The sequence below is a fragment of the Cydia splendana genome, chromosome 9 (genome assembly GCF_910591565.1).
Source record: "Cydia splendana chromosome 9, ilCydSple1.2, whole genome shotgun sequence".
NCBI classification, from domain to species: Eukaryota; Metazoa; Arthropoda; class Insecta; order Lepidoptera; family Tortricidae; genus Cydia; species Cydia splendana.
In genome coordinates, this window is record NC_085968.1 from 823,955 (window position 1) to 846,904 (window position 22,950).

Consider the following 22,950-nt stretch of genomic DNA (forward strand, 5'->3'; position numbering starts at 1 on the left):
AACCGGTAAACGGAGATTTAAATAAAAATTTCACTTACAGGATGCTTACGGGTAAGTTCGTTTAATCAATTATATAAAGAAACCTACAGAAAGGATGTTCATTGCCGTCGTGTAAAGCAATCCAACGTACATACTTATATAGCCGCATCCTTATCGAATCGTGCCAAAAACATGGTATGCTAAAAAATTTGGCTTGACACCGACTTCAAACATATCAGTTGGTAACGCATATAGGCATATAACGCATGTACAGTCGAAACTTTTAATTTATGACCCATTTTGTACCTTGTTACAGTGACAATAGTATGAGGTCTCTAGCGACTTTTTGTACTTAAAATATTTTATTTTATCCTTTTTGAAGTCGGTTTTTCTTTTTTTATAACAAGTTTTTATTCATAGTCGAGAGGGAAAAAATGCATTCGAAGCGCAATTACAAAACAAAATTATGACTTTTAAAGTTTTATTTATTATTATTTCCCAAAAATTACAAATTCACATGAACCCTAATGCCCTAAAGCCTAAGATACGTAAAGCGTACGGTTAAAAATAATAAAATTGTAACAAAATTAGAGGAGCTGGTTTAGTCCTAATTACAATGTAAGTGTTATGAACTTATGACTACAGTTACTGATACTAAACAATTCATAATTATCACAGAAAAAAAAACTATTATAAATTCCATAGACTCACAAAAATAAAACAAAAAAAAATAAGAATAGGTACATATAGACTGGCAAAAAAAAATTGTCAGTATAATATAGGCGGCAAATGAAAAATGTAGATGCGACGGATCGAACTCCCGTACAAATTTGAATTTCACGCCTTTTTTTAACCGACTTCCAAATCCCAAAGGAGGAGGTTATCAATTCGGTTGTATGTTTTTTTTTTTTTTTTTATGATTGGTACTCCATATCTCCGTCATTACTGGACCGATTTTGAAAATTCTTTTTATGAATGTATGTATATGCATACAGATTGGTCCTGTTTTTATCAAAACCCAGTTTTGATGATGAGATCCATGAGGAATCGAGGAAACTCCTCAAATCTTAAAGGCATACATTTAGTGATTTTTGTGTTTTTATCAACAAACCAAGCATATACATTCAAAACCGTGACATTTGATGAAGTGGAACTGCTGATGATGATCAGAACGGAACTCTTCAACGACGCATATTTCACGTTTGGCGATTTGTCCTCTTCGTTATGTCTGTGAAGCAAGTTTAGTTTTTAAGCCACATTTCTGTCAAGCTCGAGTTCTGATGATGGGATCCATAAGGAATCGAGGGAACTCCTCAAATCTTAAAGGCATACATATAGTGATTGTTGTGTTTTTATCAACAAATCAAGCATATACATTCAAAAAAGTGACATTTGAGGAAGTGGAACTGCTGATGATGACCAGAACGAAACTCTTTAATGACGCATAGCTCGCGTTTGGCGATTTTTCCTCTTCGTTATGTTTGTTAAGCTAGTTAGGTTTTTAAGCCATATTTATGTCAAGCTCAAGTTCTGAAGATGGGATCCATGAGGAATCGAGGGAACTCCTTTAAAAACTGTCGCAATTGATGAAATGAAACTGCTGATGATGATCAGTACAGAACTCTTCAACGACGCATAGTACCTACACTACCTACACGTTTGGTGATTTCGAATTTCGATTTTGACTTGGACTGGGACCCGGACTCGGACCCAGACCCGGACTCGTACCCGGATCCGGTTCGGACCCGGACCTGGACTCGGACTCGGACCCGGAGTCGGACCCGGACTCGGACTTAGACCCGGACCTTGACCCGGAAAACCACTATGATACCTAAACTAAATAAACCACTATGAATACCTACCATAAAATGTAGATATAAAGTATGATGATGCCAAATCCCTCCCGCTCAAATCCCCGTACACCGCATCGCATGCGCCGTTAAGTGGGTTAGGTTAGGTTTGAACTGCGATCCTCACGGAACCGAACAAAAGTGGGTTAGGTTAGGTTAGAACTGCGAGCCTTACAGAAACGAAATGCTACTAGAAAAGTGGGTTTTATTAGGTTCGAACTGCGATCCTCACAGAACCGAACTGCTATCAGAGAAGTGGGTTAGGTTAGGCTAGAACTACAACCCTTAAAGAAACGAAATGCTACTAGAAAAGTGGGTGGTTTTACCTCCTTTTCTACATAGTGCACCATCTACCACAAATACCACAATCTTTCACCGGGCCCCATATAAGTAGGTTTTTTTTTCTTAAAAATTATTACTGATAAATTTGATGTGCTAAACTATAATATGTGTATTTCTAATTTGAAGTATCTTATTTTCTGAATAAGGTGTAATAACTGTAAGCTCCTTTCAAAATCTGCAAAGAAAAAAAACATCATTAAAATAAAGCGTTCACAGAAAAATTAGGGTTGGCTGTTTCAAAATAATAATTTCAAAACAATATAGCTTAAATCAAAATTCACAGCATGTATAACGTTATTTACAATGGATCCATTTTTAACATGTTAAGGAAATAAAAAATATTCAAATCACTTCATTTATTAGGACAAATTCAGAAAATCTGGATATGAGCCATTTTTTATTTTTTTGTCAGATTTTGATAATAATTAGTAGGTTTAAAAAGCTCCCCATTTTCGTCTTTGCATTTCATTAAAATGTCAAAAGGGTCTCTACGTGTTGGCTTCGGCCCCGCGCACGCCTCCCAAAGATCCGGAACACCATATTGTTCCGTGATGGGAAAGACATATAATTAATAATAATATGAAATCTGTTTTTTGCTCCTAATTTTTACAATAATAAAAAATCGAAATAAGTCAAACATACGTTTGGGCATAGATACATCAAATTACGTAAAAATATTTTCCATAATGTCAATATCCAGAGAGGACTATTATGATTGTATGGAGAAACGGCCGGCCGTCCCCTTTCGTCTTAAGTACAGTGGAAATAATTGCAATCTCAAGGGACCGGCCATTTTTTGTCAATTAACCAGGTTTTCCATTTAAGCAGGTCGTGTCAATTAACGAGGTTCAAAAAATCGTTGTGTCAATTATAGAGGTTTTCATTAATAGAGGTTGCGTTTTGACAAATTTCTTTTATGGAGGTGCAAATAACCATTCAAAGTAGATTTACACGCTTAAATTCTGGGTTTCGGGTCTATATATTGCTTCTGTCTATACTTGTACTTTTACACTACATTCATTACCACTTTATTTTCTTATTAATCATTTGGGTTTAAAAATTCCCTTGAATTGTAGAAGAAAGTTTAATTAGAATGTAAAAAGCATACTTTGTTTTTGATTAAATCAAAACTATTTCACCTACTACAGGCTGTGATAGATACCCAATAAATAAATTGAATTCTGGATGAAGATATAAATAAAATGATCATTGCTATTAAAATATTGTTTCTGCTGCATACAACTACATTATTTCAATTACAGAGGTAATAAGTAAGACTCGTTTCAATAATAGAGGTAAAAAGAAAAGCAAAAATAACTGATTTTTTTAGCACAGTGTCAATTATAGAGGTCTTAGTTGCGATGTGGTCAATTACAGAGGCAAAATTACGAAAAGCACTAAAATCTAAATTGCAATTATAGAGGTTCCAAACTTGCAATTATAGAGGCCTTTTGGTCTCAAGGGACCGGGACCGGACTTTTGGTTGCAATTATTGAGGTTTTCCATTTATCCAGGTGCCAATTAACCAGGTTTCACTGTATATACGCGTAGTCTCATTAAAGTTCAAATATGTATTTTGTTTTTAAACGTTTTAAACTCTTAAACACTTTTTTTAAGACTTATTGATTTCGACATACAATCAATAAAACCGGACAAGTGCGAGTCGGACTCGCCCACCGAGGGTTCCGTAATTTTTAGTATTTGTTGTTATAGCGGCAACAGAAATACATCATCTGTGAAAATTTCAACTGTCTAGCTATCACGGTTCGTGAGATACAGCCCGGTGACAGACGGACGGACGGACAGCGGAGTCTTAGTAATAGGGTCCCGTTTTACCCTTTGGGTACGGAACCCTAAAAAAAATGTTAAAATATGGGTGTAGACAACTTACTCAAAAATATGTCCCATAGTTCTTAATTCGCTGACATAAGAGCTATGGGACATATTTTTGAGAATGATTTGTACACCCATATTTTTACACTTGACTGTACCTATGCATACTCAATTTTATGCCGTGAAACTGACTACTTCTTGAAACGGGTGTGACGTAACATGTAGCTTCTGCATAATTTATTAGAGTGCCAATCCAACGTTAACCTAACGCCATTTACCTATTTCTCATTTTAACGTGTGTCGTTCATATCATATGACAAGTTTTAAATATCTACTTGTAACTTGTACTACCGTTTTATGAAATAAAAATAAATATACAGGATTGGTAAATTTGTCCTATAATTTAATCGATTTAGCTATCTGCAATCAGACAAAAAATTGTATGGTATAAGGCCACGAGTAGTATAACAAAGATGTATGTAAAAAAAATAGTTAAAATTTAGTTTGGCAAGTATTAAAACCTATAAGAGGTGTGAGTGCAGATTTTTTTTAAACTTCTACTGTTACGGACAAAACTTGTTTCCCAGACCATATTTGCTGATTTAGTTAAATAATTAATTGATCATACATTAATAAATGTAGCCAGTGTGAGGTTAGTGAAAGGTCCTGCGGTGTAAATGTGCACGATTTGCAGCTGCCCCTGAAGTATCAGAACGTTGTTTCGCTGTTTAAGATTGGCTGCCCACCATTCACTCTCGTACGGGCCCATCATTACAGCCTCATTCTGAAAAACATTACAAAGTTTAAATGGAAATAATCAAGGTAATCGTAATCGATAGAAACCTGTGAACTAACAATACATGTTGCAATATTTCGATGGGTAATTTTTTTTAAATATTCGTTGATTCAATGTTTTTAAATAAACATATACATATACTTATTCCTCATCAAAACTGATGATCTTGGTTCTAGGTCTAACTCGGTAAGAGGATCGCTTGGGATCGCTACCCTTAACTCTTTAATGCGTCATGTTTGACAAACTGCTTCGCTTTAGTAGTCCCGGGTCGTCGGGTGAGAATAAGTTTGTACCATACGCCACTTACATTGGTTTACAGGAGAGCGAAAAGAAGCAAAAAAAATATTTTTCGAAAAGTTTTATATTTAGGAAATATTGAACTAATTTATCATTTAAGCACATATGTTTACTATTTATAGTACCATACAATTATTTTGAATATAGTGGTAATCATGAAATAAAAGCAGTTTTAATATTGCCATATCCGTTTTTGATGAGTAAGTGTTAAACGTACAACTTTTTTTATAAACCGATTAGTGTCAATTATAGCATATTTTTTGTTATTTTGAGAACCCTTAAAAAACGATTTTTCTCAAAAATGGATATGGCACAAACGTATTATCAGCCGGCGGGGTACTGGGACTTATTTTTTTATATTAATTTTTCACAATGATATATTAAATACTTTATAGGTTATAATTGTTATAAATTATAACTGTTTGATAGGTAGTGAATAATCACGACGTTAGAACAGCAATCGCAATCGTAAATAGTGACATACAATATTTTAAAGATTCTCTCTACGCGTGTTAAATTTTGCCGCAGTTTGCAATAATTGCAATTCGCGACTCCAGCCTACCGAATAATTAATTTCACCGTTTCTTACCTTGTCAATAACATCATTGCTATGCCAGCAAAACATAAACAGCTGAGCAATGCCAAATATCAAATATTCTGCCATCAAAAGTTTTTGCATTATACTTGTTGCGGACTGTAAAAATTGAATTAAATTAAATATTGTTATACATTATTTATAGCTTACTTTTATTTTAATAACGAATATACAAACGGTTAGTTGAAAAGCACTGGCACAGATCATCAGCGAGCACATGACGACGTAGCAAAACATCACAGGTGACAAAACTGAGTTGAACAATCTGGATTACCTGAAAAAAAAATGTATTGTTTCATGCTTGACGAAATTTAGGGCGTAACCTAATTATTGTTTTGATGATAAGTGCGCTCAAATAAGCGAGGCCTGCGTAGTGCGGCTAATATTGATGGGAGAAATATCGATATCTTTTTCACGAGAGTACTTAAGAGTTAAAATAAGTACCTATGTTATTTGATCGGGTTAATAGACAATTTGTTATTATTTCTAGTACTTATTCAGTTTACATTATAATTTTTAAGTTTATTTATAGTTTACTGTTTTGTTCTGTGTGAACTCGTTTAGAAATAAATGTTTGCAACTTTAAGAAAATAATATCAATAACATTATGATTTAGCTTCCTTCGTCTATTTTAAATGAACGACTGATTGGCTATTTGGCTCTTTGCCAGGCTGGTTAGCTATTTAATTTGGTAATAGGTATTTGGCAAAAATTTAATTTTTGGTAGGTACAGCTTTTAACGGACAATTAATACTCATCAAGACAATTGTAAAAACCCGAAACACAATTATTTTGAGTAGATTTATCACAGAGTTTCCATAGCCACCTCCTGCCTCCATCATCAGATCAGCTCCATGTCATAATAATATATCATATTGCATTGTCAGCCGATTTACATATGTATGAAAAATGTCAGCTCAATCGGAAATCGGGAAATAGGTCATATTAAGCTTCCAAGATTTGACACTAACAAAATAATATGCATACATACATACTAATAGGGTAAGTTGAATAAAAGCTTGTAATATAGTAACTTCTAAATTAACATCTTTCTAACGTTTCAGGTACGAGGACGATAGGTAAACGGATATGAATATTAATAACTGTAATATGACCTACATACTATGACTTTCACATTTAAATAAATAATATTTACGGTTGGTTAAAAAGTTTCTCAACCCATACCCACCTTGAGAAAAATAAACATTATAAAGCTACGAAACGTATCAAGGACAAAATAATTGTTGCAACTAAATAAATACATATTTTTAAACTTTAACTTATTCACTATCAAGAACACGCTAGGTGTGTTCATTTTGTAGGTAATGGAAATGCGGCGCTTGGTAATGAAAGTGTTAAGCAAGCTCGGTTGCTCGGTTCTACAAACAAACGTAGAATTACGCTCTCATTATAAAACGACTATACAGATTGCTCTGAAACCTTGTACAGTCGCCATCAGATATATCGGAGCGGCTAGGGTTCTCACAAATATCTGAACACGCCTCTATTGTCAGGTAGTAGGAGATCCCAGATATGGTCGACCTTCACCAATCTGTCTGACGGATGAAACTATGAAAATATGAAAGAAAATATGTTCCAGAACATAAATAAATAGGGTTGCCTAAAGAAATATGGTCAAGGCTATTTTTAATAAATTTTTGAAAAAAAAATTTTTTCGGCAAATTTCACCGATTTATCTGATGAACGAAATAAGTTTCAATGGTAAGTATACAACTTGTACACCATAAATCAACTAGGTTGCCTATCTTTTTCCGGTCACTATTATGTGGTTGCCGTGTTTAAAGAGGTGATTTTATTTCGATAATTGCACTCATCTGTCTGACGCTTGAATTATACATCAAAATGATGGTAATTTTATTGCAAATACAATGGTATAGGGCTGCCTGCGAAAATCCGGTCACAAATAAGGGTTGCCAGGCTTTTAATTAAAATGAGAAGGGAAGACTTTTAGCGATAACTCATAAACAGCTTAACTGATCAAGTTTGTTTTAATTTTATTTGATTTAATTTTTTAAGCACTATTTTCATGATTTTTTCCATATTTTTTGGACAGATGGTTCAAAAGTTAGAAGGAATAACCTTTTTTTTTCTTTCTAAACGATTATTTCCGAAATTATTCACTTTATCAAGAAATGTTGTTTAAAGACCCCTATTTATTTTGAAAGGCCTATCCAACGACACCCCATACTATAAGGTTGAAACGATAAAAAATTGTCACACACATTTTGTTTCTTTCAAAGCGATTATTTCCGACAGGACTATTTAGATATACCTCATGCAAAGTTACATTACAATCCAACACGTAGTTTTAAAATGAGAACGAAACTCCGTTTGTATGAGAAGGTGAAATTCGGCCAAGCTTGCCGGGGACTCTTAAATAATTGTTGATTCAAAACTACTGAAAAAATGGTTTTGAGAATTTAAGCTATATATTGGCGTACCTACTTGGAGTTGAAACTCTGGGGCTGTGAAGGCTAGCATTAGCTAGAGATATACATATCAATATGTGTCTATCAGATCTATCTGCATAAGTGTCTGACGGACAAATTTTTCAACGTATGTCGAGAATTAGGCACAGATTTGTCTGAGGACAGATGTCCAGCGGACACATCTCTGCCCAAGTCTCGCTTGGGAAGGTCCCCTACAAGATGGACCGACGATCTGGTCAAAATGCCATCTCTTTCACTCTTGGTTGGTCTTAACAAGGGTAAAGGAGATAGCATTATGACCTGACTCGCCACTTAGTTTTACGGCAAGTATGGCTCGTGGGGTGTGTTTTGTTGGGTGTATTTAGTATCAGATGACAGTGACTTTGGATAGTTTGAATAAACCAGTGACAGTGACAATGATTGGGATTAAGTTGCTACAGCTCCTATGACATGGGACCGAGAAGCGATAAGATGTGGAGGATTATTAATCTTGAATCTGTTGCTGAATATTACAAAATATAGTATTTATTGTATTACTATTTATGACACTAATATACTGCATACATCTGTACACAAGATCCGATGGTCAGATGTACAACCTAACGAGGCTTAAGTCCAAGCGTCATAGAGAGGACTTATTTGTAGACAGCCTTCTCATTGCTGACGATGCTGCTTTCGTCGCTCACAGTCAGTCTCAGCTGCAGACCATCATGGACAAATTTTCAAGAGCTTGTGACCTCTTTTCCATGTCCATTAACGCCAAGAAAACCATCATACTAGCGCAAGGATGTTCAGAACAGCCAACGATCATGCTAAATGGCGCACCTCTCGAGGTGGTCAGCAAGTTTTGCTACCTTGGTTCGCTTGTGTCGAGCAATCTCTCGCTTGACGCAGAGATCATTCCCGCATCGGCAGAGCAGCCACAATGTTCGGGAGGCTCCGTGCAAGGGCTTGGGACAGCAAACATCTCACGGTAAAAACGAAAATGCTTATTTACCAAGTATGTGTCCTAAGCACACTTCTGTACGGAGCGGAATCCTGAACAACTTACGCAAAACAAGAACGCCGGCTGAACACCTTTCATATGCGCTGTCTGCGAAGCATACTTGGCATCACATGGAGGGATCGCGTGACAAATTAGTCTGTTCTAAGCGAGGCACAGCTCCATAGTATCACAGCCACACTGAAGAAGAGGCGACTGAGGTGGCTTGGGCATGCGTATCGAATGGAACGGACTCGTTTGCCACGTCAAATCCTGCTAGGAGAGGTTGCAGACGCAAAAGACCGGTCGGGCGGCCAATGCTGCGCTTTAAAGATTGCGCGAAACGTGACATGGTTGCCTTTAACATCTCATACAACCAGTGCCAGAAACTGGCCGAAGACCGACCCGTATAGCGTCGTGCTATTCACGATGGTCAATCCAAGCACGACGATGCCTGGTTTTCCTCATTAAAAGAAAAACACATGAGTCGCCACGAGCAGGCCTCCAACCTGCGCCCACCAAGGGGAGCATACACCTGCTGTATGTGTGGCCGAGGGATCCTCTCTCGTATAGGGTTTTACAGGACGAACGCAAGGACCAGGATGCTACTTAAAACATCTGACACCGATGATAGAGGCCTATTATTATACTGGCCCACTTCGTTACGAAGTAAATTATACAATTTACCGATACCGAATAGCAGCAGTACACCTCTGCCAGATCCTGAATCCACGTCCATCATTAAGCATACTAATACGAACGAAGTTGACCAAAAAACTCACAACTCAACAGTGTCACCGAGTAAACTGCAAAACGAACATCAGAAGCCCAAAATAAGTAATCCAAAAAAACAAATACTCATCTTAAGCGCAAACAATCAAAATAAAATACTAGACATCTGTAATAGCGTAATCCAAACGAACACACAAGTCACACATTTTAAATCGCCAAATGCTGGTATCAAAGACCTGCTAAAAGATATACAGTCAAAAACGAAGGACCTTACTACAAATGATTACTGTATAATATTACTTGGAAATAGAGATATTGAAGAAACAAAAAATTATAAGTGTAATGACAACAGTAATATATACAACTGGAGGATAGAAACGTTTAACAATTTGCTATATCTCGATGTCGAATCATATAACTACGCATACTTGTTGGACTCTAACCAAGACCTATCATATGAATATGACATGTTCTACAGACGAACTGGTGAAATAAACAACAATGGCATAAATTAACATTTTTCATAACATATGCCAGTTAATGTTATACATTGATCAACTCAATGAAAATAATACAAATAATGATGATAAACCTGCAATGATTGATTTACAAAACACAACACACACACCAACGAGTGAAAACGGAATAGAAGAGTTTTTTCGTGTATAACACGTTACATGTGATGCATCAAAATATTGCTGGTCTTGTAAATAAAGTGGAACTACTGACTGTACACATTAATGAGCTAAAAGAGAAACAAATCGACATAGATATTTTGTGTGTAACAGAACATTTTTGATGGCTGGATATGAAGACCTTTTAACTTTACCAAACTACCAACTAGCAGCATGCTATTCAAGAACAAATAAGAGACGTGGTGGCGCCTGTATTCTCGTAAAAGCAGGTATTCAATACAAAGTAATACCGGACATTGAAAAACTCTCAATAGAAGAAAACTTCGAATGCTGTGCTATTGAATTACTCCAACATAAAACTGTAATTGTTTGTCTATACAGAATCCCAAATAGAAAGAATTTTAATACTTTCTATGAAAAACTAGACGTATGCGTAAAATATATAATAAATTGGACAAGAATATAATAATCTGTGGTGATTTCAATATTGATATATTAAATAGAAATAATGTAACACTGGAATTTGAATCCTTTCTATATAGCTACAACTTAAAATTAGAAATCAGACAACCAACGAGATTAATCAGTAACACATGTATAGATAAATTTGCCCATAATCTTAAGCGAGGACATAAAAGCTATGTACTCGACCTTGGACTCTCTGATCATACGGCTCAAGTGCTCAAAATACCTATTAAAAAATCGTGTTCATTACCATATTGGAGAGTTCAAAAACATGATTACTCAAGGGAAAACATAGAAAAGTTTAAAAATTACTTATCGTGTTTGTCTTATTCTGATATCTACAATACGTGTGATCCAAATATAGCATACGAGTCATTCTTAGAAACCTTTCGTTTACTATACAGTCTTTGCTTTCCTAAGAAAACAATAACTATTCAAACAAATAAAAAAAATAAATGGATTTCTCGTGGAATTAAAGTGTGTAGCAAAAATCAGAGAGCTTTACTGTGGCAATACAGATATTCACCCTCTGGAAATAATAAAATTCTCCTAAAAAACTACATGCGCCAATATCGAAAAATTATTAGGTTAACCAAGGTTAACTCAAAAAGCACAAAATAATTACAAAATAAATGCGTCTAATAATAAGGCAAGGACTACATGGCAAATCATAAACAACAGTAAAATTAATGTACCAAAAGAAAGCATTACAAAAATTAAGCAAGACAGTCAAATTCTAACAGATCCTTCAGAAATAGCTAATGCACTCAATGATTACTTTATACACAGGCCTAACAGCTCTACACAAAATGGACAAGCACAAACAAAAATAGATTTAATCCCTCAATCCATGTTTATGACTCCAACATCAGCACAGGAAGTTAGATTAATCATACGATCATTAAAAAACACAAAGAGCGTTGGTTAGGACAACATTAATACAAACGTCATAAAATGTGTTAGTGATATTCTAGACAAACATTTAAGTTACATTATAAACTTATCAATTAGTGCTGGCATTTTTCCGAATAGTCTAAAAAAGACCATTATTAAACCATTATATAAAAAAGGCGATAAAGAAAATCCACAAAATTATAGATCAATAGCCCTTATCCCGATATTTGCAAAAATATTTGAAAAAAATATATCAAAAATTATATGACTTCTTTGATAAATTCAACATTCTATGCAAGGAACAGAAAGGATTCAGAAAGAATATACATGGCAATATACGACCTATTGAAAATTGTAATAGAAAATGTAGATAAGCGAACACCTGTTTGTGCACTTGTGTTTACTGACATGAGCAAAGCGTTCGATTATGTTGATCACAAGTTATTGCTCTACAAATTAAATAGATATGGAATAAGAAGTAATGTCTTAAATCTCATAGAATCTTATCTCAAAAATCGCCCTCAATATACGGAAATATCTAGAGTATGTAAAAAAAGTAAATTCGAAAAAATATATGTTTCTGAAGAATTAAATATGCAATATGGCGTCCCTCAAGGCAGCGTACTTGGCCCACTCCTTTTCTTAGTGTACATAAATGACTTCCCGAGTAAAGTTCATCATCCAATGATCATGTTTGCTGATGATAGTACCTCAATTGTAAGTTTTAACGAGAATATTAACTATGAACAAGATATAAATTCAGTTTTAAATGAAATGATAAGATGGCCCAATAACAATAATTTAATTATTAATTTAAACAAAACCAATATCATGCACTTTCACCAACGAAAAACGGTTCTTAATATGATAATAATACAATAGAGAGAGTTGCTGTAACAAAATTTTTAGGGCTTATGATTGATGATCAACTCACATGGAAAAATTATATAGAATATATATGTAAAAAAATAAACAAATCAGCGTTTTCATTACAACAACTTGCAAAAGTAGTTGATAATATTGCACTAAAAACTGCATATCATGGCCATGTAGCCTCTATATTACGATATGGTGTTATTTTTTGGGGTAACTCAGTCAATAGAGACGCTGTTTTCAAAGCCCAAAAAAGATGCGTACGGGCCATTTGTGGAATAAATATGAGGGATAGCTGTGTTCCATTCTTTAGATCGTTAAAAATCTTAACGTTGCCAGCACACACCTAGCAAATTTTATAAAAAACAATCCACACCTATTCAAATTGATATCTCAATAACGCAAGCTTCCCCTACGTGTACAATATCTTAACAACATCTGCAATAATCAACACAACACAGCTTTCTTGGGTAAGAGTATACTAGGTATGGCTCCAAAAATGTTCAATAAAATCCTAAACTATATAAAGTGCCTGAAACCTGACCAGTTTAAAATACAACTAAAACATACTTAATTAACAAATGCTATTACTCCGTAAGTGATTTTCTCGCAGACACCTGAAACCATTATAACTTGTCCATTTTGTATAATAGTTTAAGTTTTTAGTTTTTGATTGTAATTGTGTGATTTCTGAAATTTTATTATTTTATTTGGATGTTAAACAATATAATATTCTAATCTAAATGTTTATTGCCGTAATATTACTAATAGGCATAGCTATTGTTTAACTGTAATAATTTATTGTTAACAATAACATACTCGTAATGAGTCACCATTATTTTTAAGTTTTAATATTTGTACGCCAATAGGCAAAACACAGACCTCTATTTATTATTTTATATATAAGACCTTAACTGTACCTGTGTTCCACAAATAAATTTTTACTTTACTTTACAAGTCAATACTTCTTGTTTGATTCTTCGCCACTGCATGTATGTAGATTATTTAATAAGTTTTCTTAAGTTTAACACATTACTTAAAGAAATCCTAACTTTTAAAGTCTTTTCCCGCCTAGTGATAGAATTCCTCAAGGTTATTTAAAGGGGCCCACTGATTAACAGTCCGCCGGACGATATCGGCCTGTCAGTTAGAACAAAATTTTGACAGTTCCGAACAACTGACAGGCCGGTACCGTCCGGCGGACTGTTAATCTGTGGACCCCTTAAAAGAGATCACTTGTTAATACTAGCAAGTGAATGTTTCTTCATAATAATATAGTATTTTTTGCTAGTTTGTATATATAGGTACGAGTATTTATATATTTTTTCACCACACCAACTGGTAAAGGCTCTCTTGATTGTTCAAAAACCGATAGCAAAGTTGAATTTAATTCACATGTGAGGCAAAGTAATCAAATGCAAATTTTGTGTTGTTTTCGTCTCTCTGTTTGCTGGTTGAATTGACTGACTGTAAATGATGATTTTGAATGATAAATATTTAATAACATTTATTTGGATTTGAATTGGTTTGTTTTTGTTAGATATCTTACAGTTAATATTTTCTTCGGGTTGGTGTGGTGAAAAATTTTGTGTTTCACTCGGGGACAAATTTTGTTTAACCGCTCGTGCTAATATTGATACCAGGGAAAGCGATACATTCCAAAATTGAATCTTGAGCGTTGCGCGGGTTTCAAAGCACGATGGTTAAACAGCAAACAACAACTTTGCCCCCTTGTAAAATAAATAACTATTAACGTATTCCTAGTAATATATGCACAAGATAACAATTTTTTTCAACGGGCAATCGTCTAAATTGGAAAACTTGTATCTTATCACTTTTATAATTCAAATGAAATCTAATAAAGCATTTAGAAGGACGTAGATACTATTTAATGGTTTCTCCAAGTGTATTACAATATTTACAATACAATAAAATAGCTCTTCAATTCACTATAATGACAGCATAAAGCGGTCTATGAAAGCGATCTGAACAGCTTCTAGATAATCTTTGTAGTTGAGAAAATAAAATAGCAAAACACATACTGTAGTTGTATGTAACTACATATTTTTTATAGCACTAAAATGAATAAGTTGTTTAATAGTTATACCTACAAAATGAACCATAGAGACTCACTTAGGGATAAATTTAAGGAAATTGACATAATGACAGTGCACTGTCAATACATTTATGAGAATATTCTGTATGTACATAAAAATATTGTACATTTTAGGAAAAATTGTGAAATTCATAATATTAATACTAGAAATAAACATAAGCTCGCAGTGCCCTTCACTCGGCTCCATAATATTAAAAAATCATTCATGGGTAATTGTGTAAGATTTTATAATAAACTTCCAAACCATATTACTGAATTGTCTATTAATAAATTTAAGAATTATGTAAAGCGTAAACTTATTTCTAAAGCTTATTATACCACACAAGACTACATGAATGATACTACAACGTGGGATTAATTGTTATTCGAAATGATTATTTATTTATTAGGTATATTATATTTGATTATTGATGAGGAAATGGATATTCCGATGTAATACTATCTACTTCTTTTGTTACTTATGCTTTTTTTTTGACATTTAGATTTTATTCTAGAAATTCTAGACTAGTATTTTTTTATACAATCTTTTTAATGTTTGACGATCCTGTTGTGAAATTCTTAGTGTTAAGTTTGATATGTATAATAATCCAATTTTATTATGGAATAATATTAACATCAATAAATTGCTCTAATAATTAGATTAAGATTAATTACGATTCATAAGAGCTTGTTGCTAGGCCTACATGAATAAAGTATATTTTGATTTATTTGTTTTACAAGGGGGCAAAGTTGTTGTTTAACCGCTCGTGCTAATATTGATACCCGAGCAAGCAAAAGATTCCAAAATGAAACCACGAGCGTAGCGAGTGGTTCGAAAAATGGAATCTTGAGCGTTGCGAGGATTAAACAAAATTTGCCCCCGAGTGAAACACAAAATTTTTCACCACACCAACCCGAACCAAATATTAAATGTACAATCAAACAAAATCAAATCCAAATGAATGTTATTAAATATTTATCATCCAAAATCAGCATCTAAAAGTCAATTCTACCAGCAAACATAAAAAAACAACTCAACATTTGTATTTTATTACTTTGCCTCACTTGTGAATAAAATGCAACTTCGCTATCAGTTTTTGAAGTGCAAAGTAAGCCTTTCCGAGCTGGTGTGGTGAAAATTAAATTATAGTAATGATTAGCTAAATAAGAATGGGTTGACTTACTTTAGAAGCAGGACATGAATTTGATGGAGTTGTCGGACCACTTTATCTGCATTTACATCGCTTACTCCTTTTCCTTCTGTGCCCAGCATCTCCCTGCATCTTATACGAAGCAGATCCAATTTTCCTCCAAAATACACTAGTATCACCACGACAGTAGTGTCATAAGCAGCCGCTACAGACCCCCCATAATAACCTACCCCCATGTGCAATATAACAGTGAACCAGCACCCTGGGGAATTCTCTTTATCAAAAGGCACCCATGAGCTGAGTATGTGGGGAAATTGTTCAGTTCCATTGTGAAAACCTTCACGAAATTTCTCCGATGAACAATATTTAATTAATGGTGTAATAATAGTAGTACAGTAGGTGAAAAATGCCAACATCCAATAAAAATAAGTTACACGTCGACAGTACTTGGTGTAAGTGTTGATAATATTTCCTTTAGCCTCATCCTGATTATTCCTTTCGAACTTATCAGCTTCAGTTATATAGTCGATGATTTCACGCCAATTTCCTTGCCAAAATATAAATGTATTTGCTTTAAATATTACAACTATGCTCAACATAGAAATCTTCAGATTTGTTGCGACGAGATCCAAGTCTGATCTTATTACATATAGTTCCATGTACTGGGAGATTACGAAAACCAATACAATCTCGTGTATGATTATTTTCCAAATTCTTTCCATCCGGTTTTTGGGAAGCAGCAGCCCAAGTTTTTTTAAAAGCCAATAGTTTGGACCAAAAAGAGGCATGTTTGGATCTTCTAAACTTTGAAAAAAGTCCTTTATCATTTTGAACTCGATTTGAGCAAGGTCTGATGAAAAGTGACATAGAAAAATACTTTCAGTGTCATTTATATATTCACCCCGCTTATTTAGCCTTCTACCGCAGTGAGTAAAGCAATCACAGCGTAGTGTGAAGGTATCATTTTCAACTATTGACAACCCCATTTCCATGTTTTATTAAAGCAATAAATACTTATTTGGTATTTTTTTTATTTTCAACTAAGTAGCCTGTATATTTTGATAACAAAAAAGCTTTGTAAGGAAACTAAAGACAAATAATGTATGTAAATGCTTTAGTATGTTAGAAGAGTGGAGTGGAGTTTACAAAGTATTTATATAAACAAAATTTTGCAACTTTACATAAACGACGAATCACGGATCATACATTAAGTATTCACCTTTTAGTAGTTATACATGTGTATTTTAGTAAATTTTCGATTATTATTGTACCTACACTCGTTGACTGACAAATTGTATAAGATGTAACGGTTATATTATACTACTTGGTTTAGTCGAGCGATTGGTATTGTTTGGCAAGAGTAATTTTTCGTTAGAGCAATAAAGAGAGAATCATGCTGCCTTTTTTACATGCTAGTACCCTAAATAGAGGGTTTAATATAGATTTTTTTATTCTACAGTTACTGACAAAACTTGTTGACCGACTGTAATTACTGCAGTACAATGTTGTACCTTTAGGTGCAGAAGAATGATTTCAATAAGTAATATTACTTAGAAATTAAGAACGATTTATGATTTTCTGATGAGAACATGAAATTTTATAAACCTACGAGTTCTTACAAAATTCGTATTGAGTAATTAGTGCAGTAAATCTAATTTACTCATGTTAAAAAAATATTATTTTGTATAAGTATTGCATGGTTTAAGGTTTTTAACAAAAAAATTTTTTCAGTTATCGACATCGACGGATTCTATCTACATCACTATGATAACTTTATTTATAATGTATTTTTACTTAATTCCAAACCTTCAATTTCAATGTCTTTATAGCACTCGCGAAATGTGGGCGGCACGATCACACGAGGGGCGACTACCCTAAAAAAATAATGAAGCCGTCAAACGTTCCAACGGTGTGAGGCGGACGTTTCGGTACAATTAGCTTTTGAATAACACAGTAGGGTTGATGTAATGATACCTTATTATAATGACTTAACTAGATAAGTATTCTACTGGGCAACGTTTTTTAAAGCGATATTTTTTTGTACTTTTGTAAATTCATTTATAATGATTTTTTTGTTTTCAAGATAATAAATTTTCGTTTAATACGAACGAACCATAATGAGTTATGGATAAAACTTACCGGCTAAACTAACAAATATATAAATTTAAAAGATAAAATTTATTACAATGCTCCATTGATTGGTAATGATAATGACAAAGGATCTACCTCGAACAACCAAGAACTTCAAAAATTTAAATTTACTTGTCAGCCTTTTTATGGTTACGTCTTAGATGTTGTTGATGTTTGAACTTGCCCTCAGATTGAGACTTAAGCCAAATGTCACTGAATACAATGATTTAACAAAACCGGTAATTTTTAGCACAACACTATTTTAATAATTGAAAATAAAGAAATTACGACACTATGTTGTTTATTTAACTAATTTAGGAAAAACAAACAAATTTCATGAAAAAACACGTGACATAAAATAACATCCTCAAATTAACTGAAATTTAAAATGAGTTTACTGATGAAATTTTACATTGCAGTATCTAAACGTTAACGTAATCCGACTAAATTAAAAAGTTTTTACACATTGTTCTTGCTCTTTCTTTCATTACGTGTTACGCCTTTGCAAAACAAAGATGTTTGACATGCATTCCGACTCCAGGGACTCCTATATTTCTTTACTTTGTTTGTTGTAAATTGTTTGTCATTTTTGACATTTCTCTAAGCAAAATAAAACAAACTGTTGGAGAGCTTTTATTGTTTATTTTTCTCTAATTAAAAATATTTTATACTGTTAACGAATGTAGAATGGTAAGCTGCGCAGTCGCTAACTGCAAAAATACTTCAGTTAAAATTACGAAACACACAAACGGGATTACGTTTCACAGGTAACATTTACTTTATTAGCATGAACTTGTACACAAGTCTAGAATTATCGCAGTTATCACAGTCAACTGATTATTTTAAGACTTTTGACTGTATTCTGCTTGTCTTTAGTTAGCTTAAATAGCCTATTCACAATTGTTTCTTTAACTTTTTGCCGTTTAAACTTATAAAAGCCTTACCTGTCTCCCATCAGGTTTCCCCGTGATAAAAAGCGTCGCCGGCAATGGGAAGTGGCCGTGGACCGGGAGAACTGGTCGGCCACGGCCTCGAGCGCCGTGTGTTCAGAACATTTTGATGCGAAAGACTTCTATGTGACCGACTCCGGGCTGCGTCGGCTGTCAGTTGAGGCGGTGCCAGTTATTAATATCTCTGTAAGCATATATTTTTTGTCTTACTGCTAAGTAAATTCTTCTCCTTTGTCCCCTAACTTGGCCCACCTAGTGCACATTTCTGTCAACTTGCAAAATATGTTTTCCTGCCCCCCTCCATATTGTTTTTGTAATTTTTGTTAATCAAATAAACAAAAGTTGCTTTTAAGAGGAAAGAGGGGCAGCCGTTTCTTCATACAAACGTAGTTCCCATTTTCCTCTCTTGATATTTACCTACATTATGGAAAATATTTTTACATAAGGGCATAGCTATGCAACAAATTATGTCAAAATATTTTCAATATATATGTTAATATCCAGAGAGGAAAATGTTAACTATGTTTGTATGAAAAGGTGATTTTGCGCTGGTCCTCCCCTTTTGTCTGTAGGTAAGGGATTGTGCACAAATCACCGAGGTTCGATAGGGGAAGGGGGGTCACGAAAAAAATCACGATAGATCACGTTGGGGGAGGGGGGTATAAGGAAACCTCACATGTATTTTTCTACAGTGAACGAAACTAAGAAAAAAATACCTACCACATGAGTAGTTACTTTTTCTCAGTTTCGTTAAACATAAATCTTCACTCTGCACTTCAAAATAGCGAGTCTATTTAACGAAAATAGAAAAATAAACAAGATTTTCTATATACAATACTATTTAACTTAAAATTAGGTTGAATGAAAAAAATTCAAAAAAATATACGTGAGGTTGTGTGGGGGGAGGGGGGTAGCCAGAAACCTCACCAAATATCACCAAGGGGGAGGGGGGTCAAAAAGAAGCCGAAAACACCTCGCGTGATTTGTGCACAACCCCTGAGTGATTTATGCTTGAGTTGTCTATAGAGACATAGAAGTCAAAGTGCAAGCTACACATACTACACTTTAAACTGGTTTTTTTAAACGAAATTAGGAGGTTTATAGTTATTAAGAAGATCTTCGATTATGTTCTTTTTGATGGTTGAGAAATAGTTTTCAACCATTTTACTGGTGTAAATAAAAATCGTAGGTAATTGCAAAATGGAAAATAAAATGCAGTTTTTAACATTAAATTATTAAACTTTTTTCTAGATATGCCAGCCGAGAGCTCAAACGGTAACTGAACTACAGCCAGCAGACATCAGTCCCACAGATTCCGAAGAAGTTATCAAACTAAAGTACAAATTACGAAGATTAGAAATAGTCTCCTCTAACAGAAAACGAAGAATCTATGAGTTATGGAAGAGTAATAAAAAATTTAAAAAGAAATTACAGCAAATGAAAACTGTTATCAAACATTTAATACAGAACAAGAAACATACAGAAAAAATAGGTACGGAGCAAAATACTAGTCCAGATTTAGAAAGTATTGACATACAAAACTTAGATACTTATGCAGAATGTTGAAATGTCTTGTGAATTGGATATTTATGAGGTAAATATTTTGCTCATTATTGCTAAATTGTGATCTACAATTAAAAATTGTGTTGTAAGTTATGGAAAGTTTCTACAAAGTTGAACAGGTTTCGGAAATTTCATGAACCTCAACAAGAATTAAATCAACATGCAAATTGTGGAAATGGAAAGTTTTAAATTTCAAATTTAATTTTTTTTTTTGGTTCTAGTTCTAGGTAATAGAAGAATTTGTCGGAAAAAACATTCAAGTTATTCTTTCCAGAAATCCACAATTTATGATTTTAAGATATCTATCACAGAGCTCTAGTTACTAGCCTTCCATATCCATAAAAAATGTATCTTATGTCTTATGTGACACAGTTTCCAATATGTACCGTAAATACAGTTAATCATGTGATTATTATGGTCAAAATAATTTTGTAAATGTAATTAAATAATTATTTCGTGGAACTAAATATTAAAGTCAATATATTTTCTAAGTCCATAGAGTACCTAAGTAAGTACCTTAGTAATATAAGTACACTATAAAAAATTTACTAAATTATTTTTTTTATTCCAGAATAAAATGTTCATATTTTAAAATTCACTTTTACAATTGTATTTTTAAAAGTTAAACCAAATCTTTAATCAAATCCCATTTTCCCCACAATCCCAAGTTTTCTCTGATAACTTATCGGCATTAGAAACTTCGATACCATCGATCGCGCCGCGCGCGCAACGCCTCCCACCATTCGCCAGTCTTTCGCTACCATCCGCTTGTGGCGCGCGTCAACCACGTTCAAATTACGAACGTTCGAAAACAAAACACGATAGCGTTCCAATTTTAAATTTTATAAAAGTGCGTTTAAAAAAACAGTGCAATGTGCCAGTGTTTTGATAAAGCGTGATAATCAAAAAGTTGCGAGTGAAAATGTGACTGTGAGTGTCTGAGTACTGTTTGTAGTTAAGATGCGGGAGTTTTTGAGGATTGTTTTGGTGTGTGCGTGCGCATTGCTTTTGACGGTATGTTGTGAGGACAGTGAGGAACTGGATTCGAGGGGCGAGAAGGATGACAAAGGTCTCCCAACAGGTATGGAATGCCATTTATTAGAATTAATGGGGTCAGCCTTCCTTGCAAAATTTATGCGAGTTCTGCGATGATTTCTAATATGTAGGTTCTTGGTTACCTTCAGACTTTCGTTTCACTCAGGTAAGTAAACGTGCAGTATCAAAATACATTTTGGTGGACGCACCTCGAAGGTGGCAAACAAGCGTCATGATTGTAAACAATCATCATAGCCTATGGATACTATTGACTGCAGGGGTGTCAGATCATTCAAGGGATTGGATTCTTGCGCTGAATTGAAATGGGATTGAACAACAAGACGTCTGCGGATTTCTTCATGCTATAAGTAAAGGGTGCTGTTGGAGATAGAAAAGCGTAGTGAGAGCAAAAATTCTAAAGAAATGTAAGAGAGAGACCTACTCAAGGGCTCTTTCACATGTCAAGGCCCACTACATCTCTGGGTTTCGTAGGATAACATTCATCATCAATATAGGTGTCATCATCTAACCTTTTTCGGCCACAGCTGCACAAACAACTGTAAAGAAGAAAATGCCCCAAATGTCCCAAAAACCCACATGCAACGAATAGCAGAAATCTGTTACAAAGTCATTTGAGCGGTATTCTCAATTCAAAATGCATGTGTTCTTATCGCGTACCATCGCCCACACTGTTAACCGTCCATCGGTAGACCTTATTATAAAAGGCATAAGGTCCAACGATGGACAGTTAACAGTGTTGCTGTTTGTACGTACGTCGAGCACGTCCGTGCCGAATAGGCATTCCAATTGCACGTTCATCGGAGATTTTTAGTAACGTTTGTGACGAACTCTATAATATAGGTATAATTGATATAAATGATGATTTTTGTTCTTTCTCACATTTTTGTCTCTTTTAGGAACGAAAATCGTGATTCTGACTAACAAAACAACTTAACAAACTCAAATCTGTAAAAAGTGGGGGTAGTTAGTGTATATTAACTACCCCCACTTTTTACAGTTTTACTTTAAAATTTTAAATTATGCTGATTAACGACTTTCTAACACTATTAGTCAATGGGTCACTTCACAGACATACGCACATGGCTAAATACATATTAATTTATTTCGTAAATACACACATGCGTTACACGACAAAAAATTTTTTGAAGATTGCAGTGCCACTACAATGGTTGCGTTTGAAAATGCAGTATCATCCCTCTTCGAAGTCCCATTCCTTGTTGGACTATCTCATTTTGCATCAAAAATTAAAAACTGTATTCTGCCTAAAAGGAATTGTCTTAAT

At 34.1% G+C, this 22,950-nt stretch overlaps 3 protein-coding genes across 6 annotated transcripts in view; 2 read left to right on the top strand and 1 right to left on the bottom strand.

Moving 5' to 3' along the window:
• Positions 1-697: 697 nt before the first annotated feature.
• On the bottom strand, positions 698-16,967 carry LOC134793385 (odorant receptor 49b-like). Of its 4 annotated transcripts, XM_063764960.1 has the most exons (6): positions 16,003-16,138; positions 5,870-5,966; positions 5,687-5,791; positions 4,633-4,788; positions 2,249-2,346; positions 698-836 (listed from the first exon to the last, which is right to left on the bottom strand). In XM_063764960.1, the coding sequence occupies exons 2-5, from the start codon at positions 5,927-5,929 to the stop codon at positions 2,302-2,304; spliced, it is 366 nt and encodes a 121-aa protein (XP_063621030.1). In that variant the 5' UTR covers positions 5,930-5,966; positions 16,003-16,138; the 3' UTR covers positions 698-836; positions 2,249-2,301. The 4 variants fall into 4 exon arrangements, with proteins under 4 accessions (XP_063621030.1, XP_063621027.1, XP_063621026.1 ...); XM_063764956.1 differs by lacking the exons at positions 698-836; positions 2,249-2,346 and having other exon boundaries at positions 4,656-4,788; positions 16,068-16,960; XM_063764957.1 differs by lacking the exons at positions 698-836; positions 2,249-2,346; positions 5,687-5,791 and having other exon boundaries at positions 4,648-4,788; positions 16,068-16,967.
• Positions 16,968-18,708: 1,741 nt separating this feature from the next.
• Positions 18,709-21,123, top strand: LOC134793952 (THAP domain-containing protein 2-like). Its single transcript, XM_063765666.1, has 3 exons — positions 18,709-18,866; positions 19,058-19,235; positions 20,301-21,123. The coding sequence occupies exons 1-3, from the start codon at positions 18,787-18,789 to the stop codon at positions 20,613-20,615; spliced, it is 573 nt and encodes a 190-aa protein (XP_063621736.1). The 5' UTR covers positions 18,709-18,786; the 3' UTR covers positions 20,616-21,123.
• Positions 21,124-21,222: 99 nt separating this feature from the next.
• LOC134793351 (uncharacterized) overlaps positions 21,223-22,950 on the top strand; it is a 170,539-nt gene continuing 168,811 nt past the window's right edge. Inside the window, exon 1 of the mRNA XM_063764905.1 lies at positions 21,223-21,693. Coding sequence (XP_063620975.1) covers positions 21,573-21,693 — 121 coding nt within the window. The 5' untranslated portion in view covers positions 21,223-21,572. The remainder of the gene's footprint in view (positions 21,694-22,950) is intronic.

Excerpts from the sequence above, each read along its gene's own strand:
- LOC134793385 (XM_063764956.1), bottom strand. The coding sequence starts at position 16,955 with ATGGGGTTGTCAATAGTTGAAAATGATACCTTCACACTACGCTGTGAT. Across the intron at positions 5,967-16,067 it reads TGGGCACAGAAGGAAAAGGA|GTAATCCAGATTGTTCAACT; the intron begins GTAAGCGATGTA and ends TTTTTTTTTCAG. Across the intron at positions 5,792-5,869 it reads CCAGTGCTTTTCAACTAACC|TCCGCAACAAGTATAATGCA; the intron begins GTTTGTATATTC and ends CAATTTTTACAG.
- LOC134793952 (XM_063765666.1), top strand. The coding sequence starts at position 18,787 with ATGGTAAGCTGCGCAGTCGCTAACTGCAAAAATACTTCAGTTAAAATT. Across the intron at positions 18,867-19,057 it reads AACGGGATTACGTTTCACAG|GTTTCCCCGTGATAAAAAGC; the intron begins GTAACATTTACT and ends GTCTCCCATCAG. Across the intron at positions 19,236-20,300 it reads TGCCAGTTATTAATATCTCT|ATATGCCAGCCGAGAGCTCA; the intron begins GTAAGCATATAT and ends ACTTTTTTCTAG.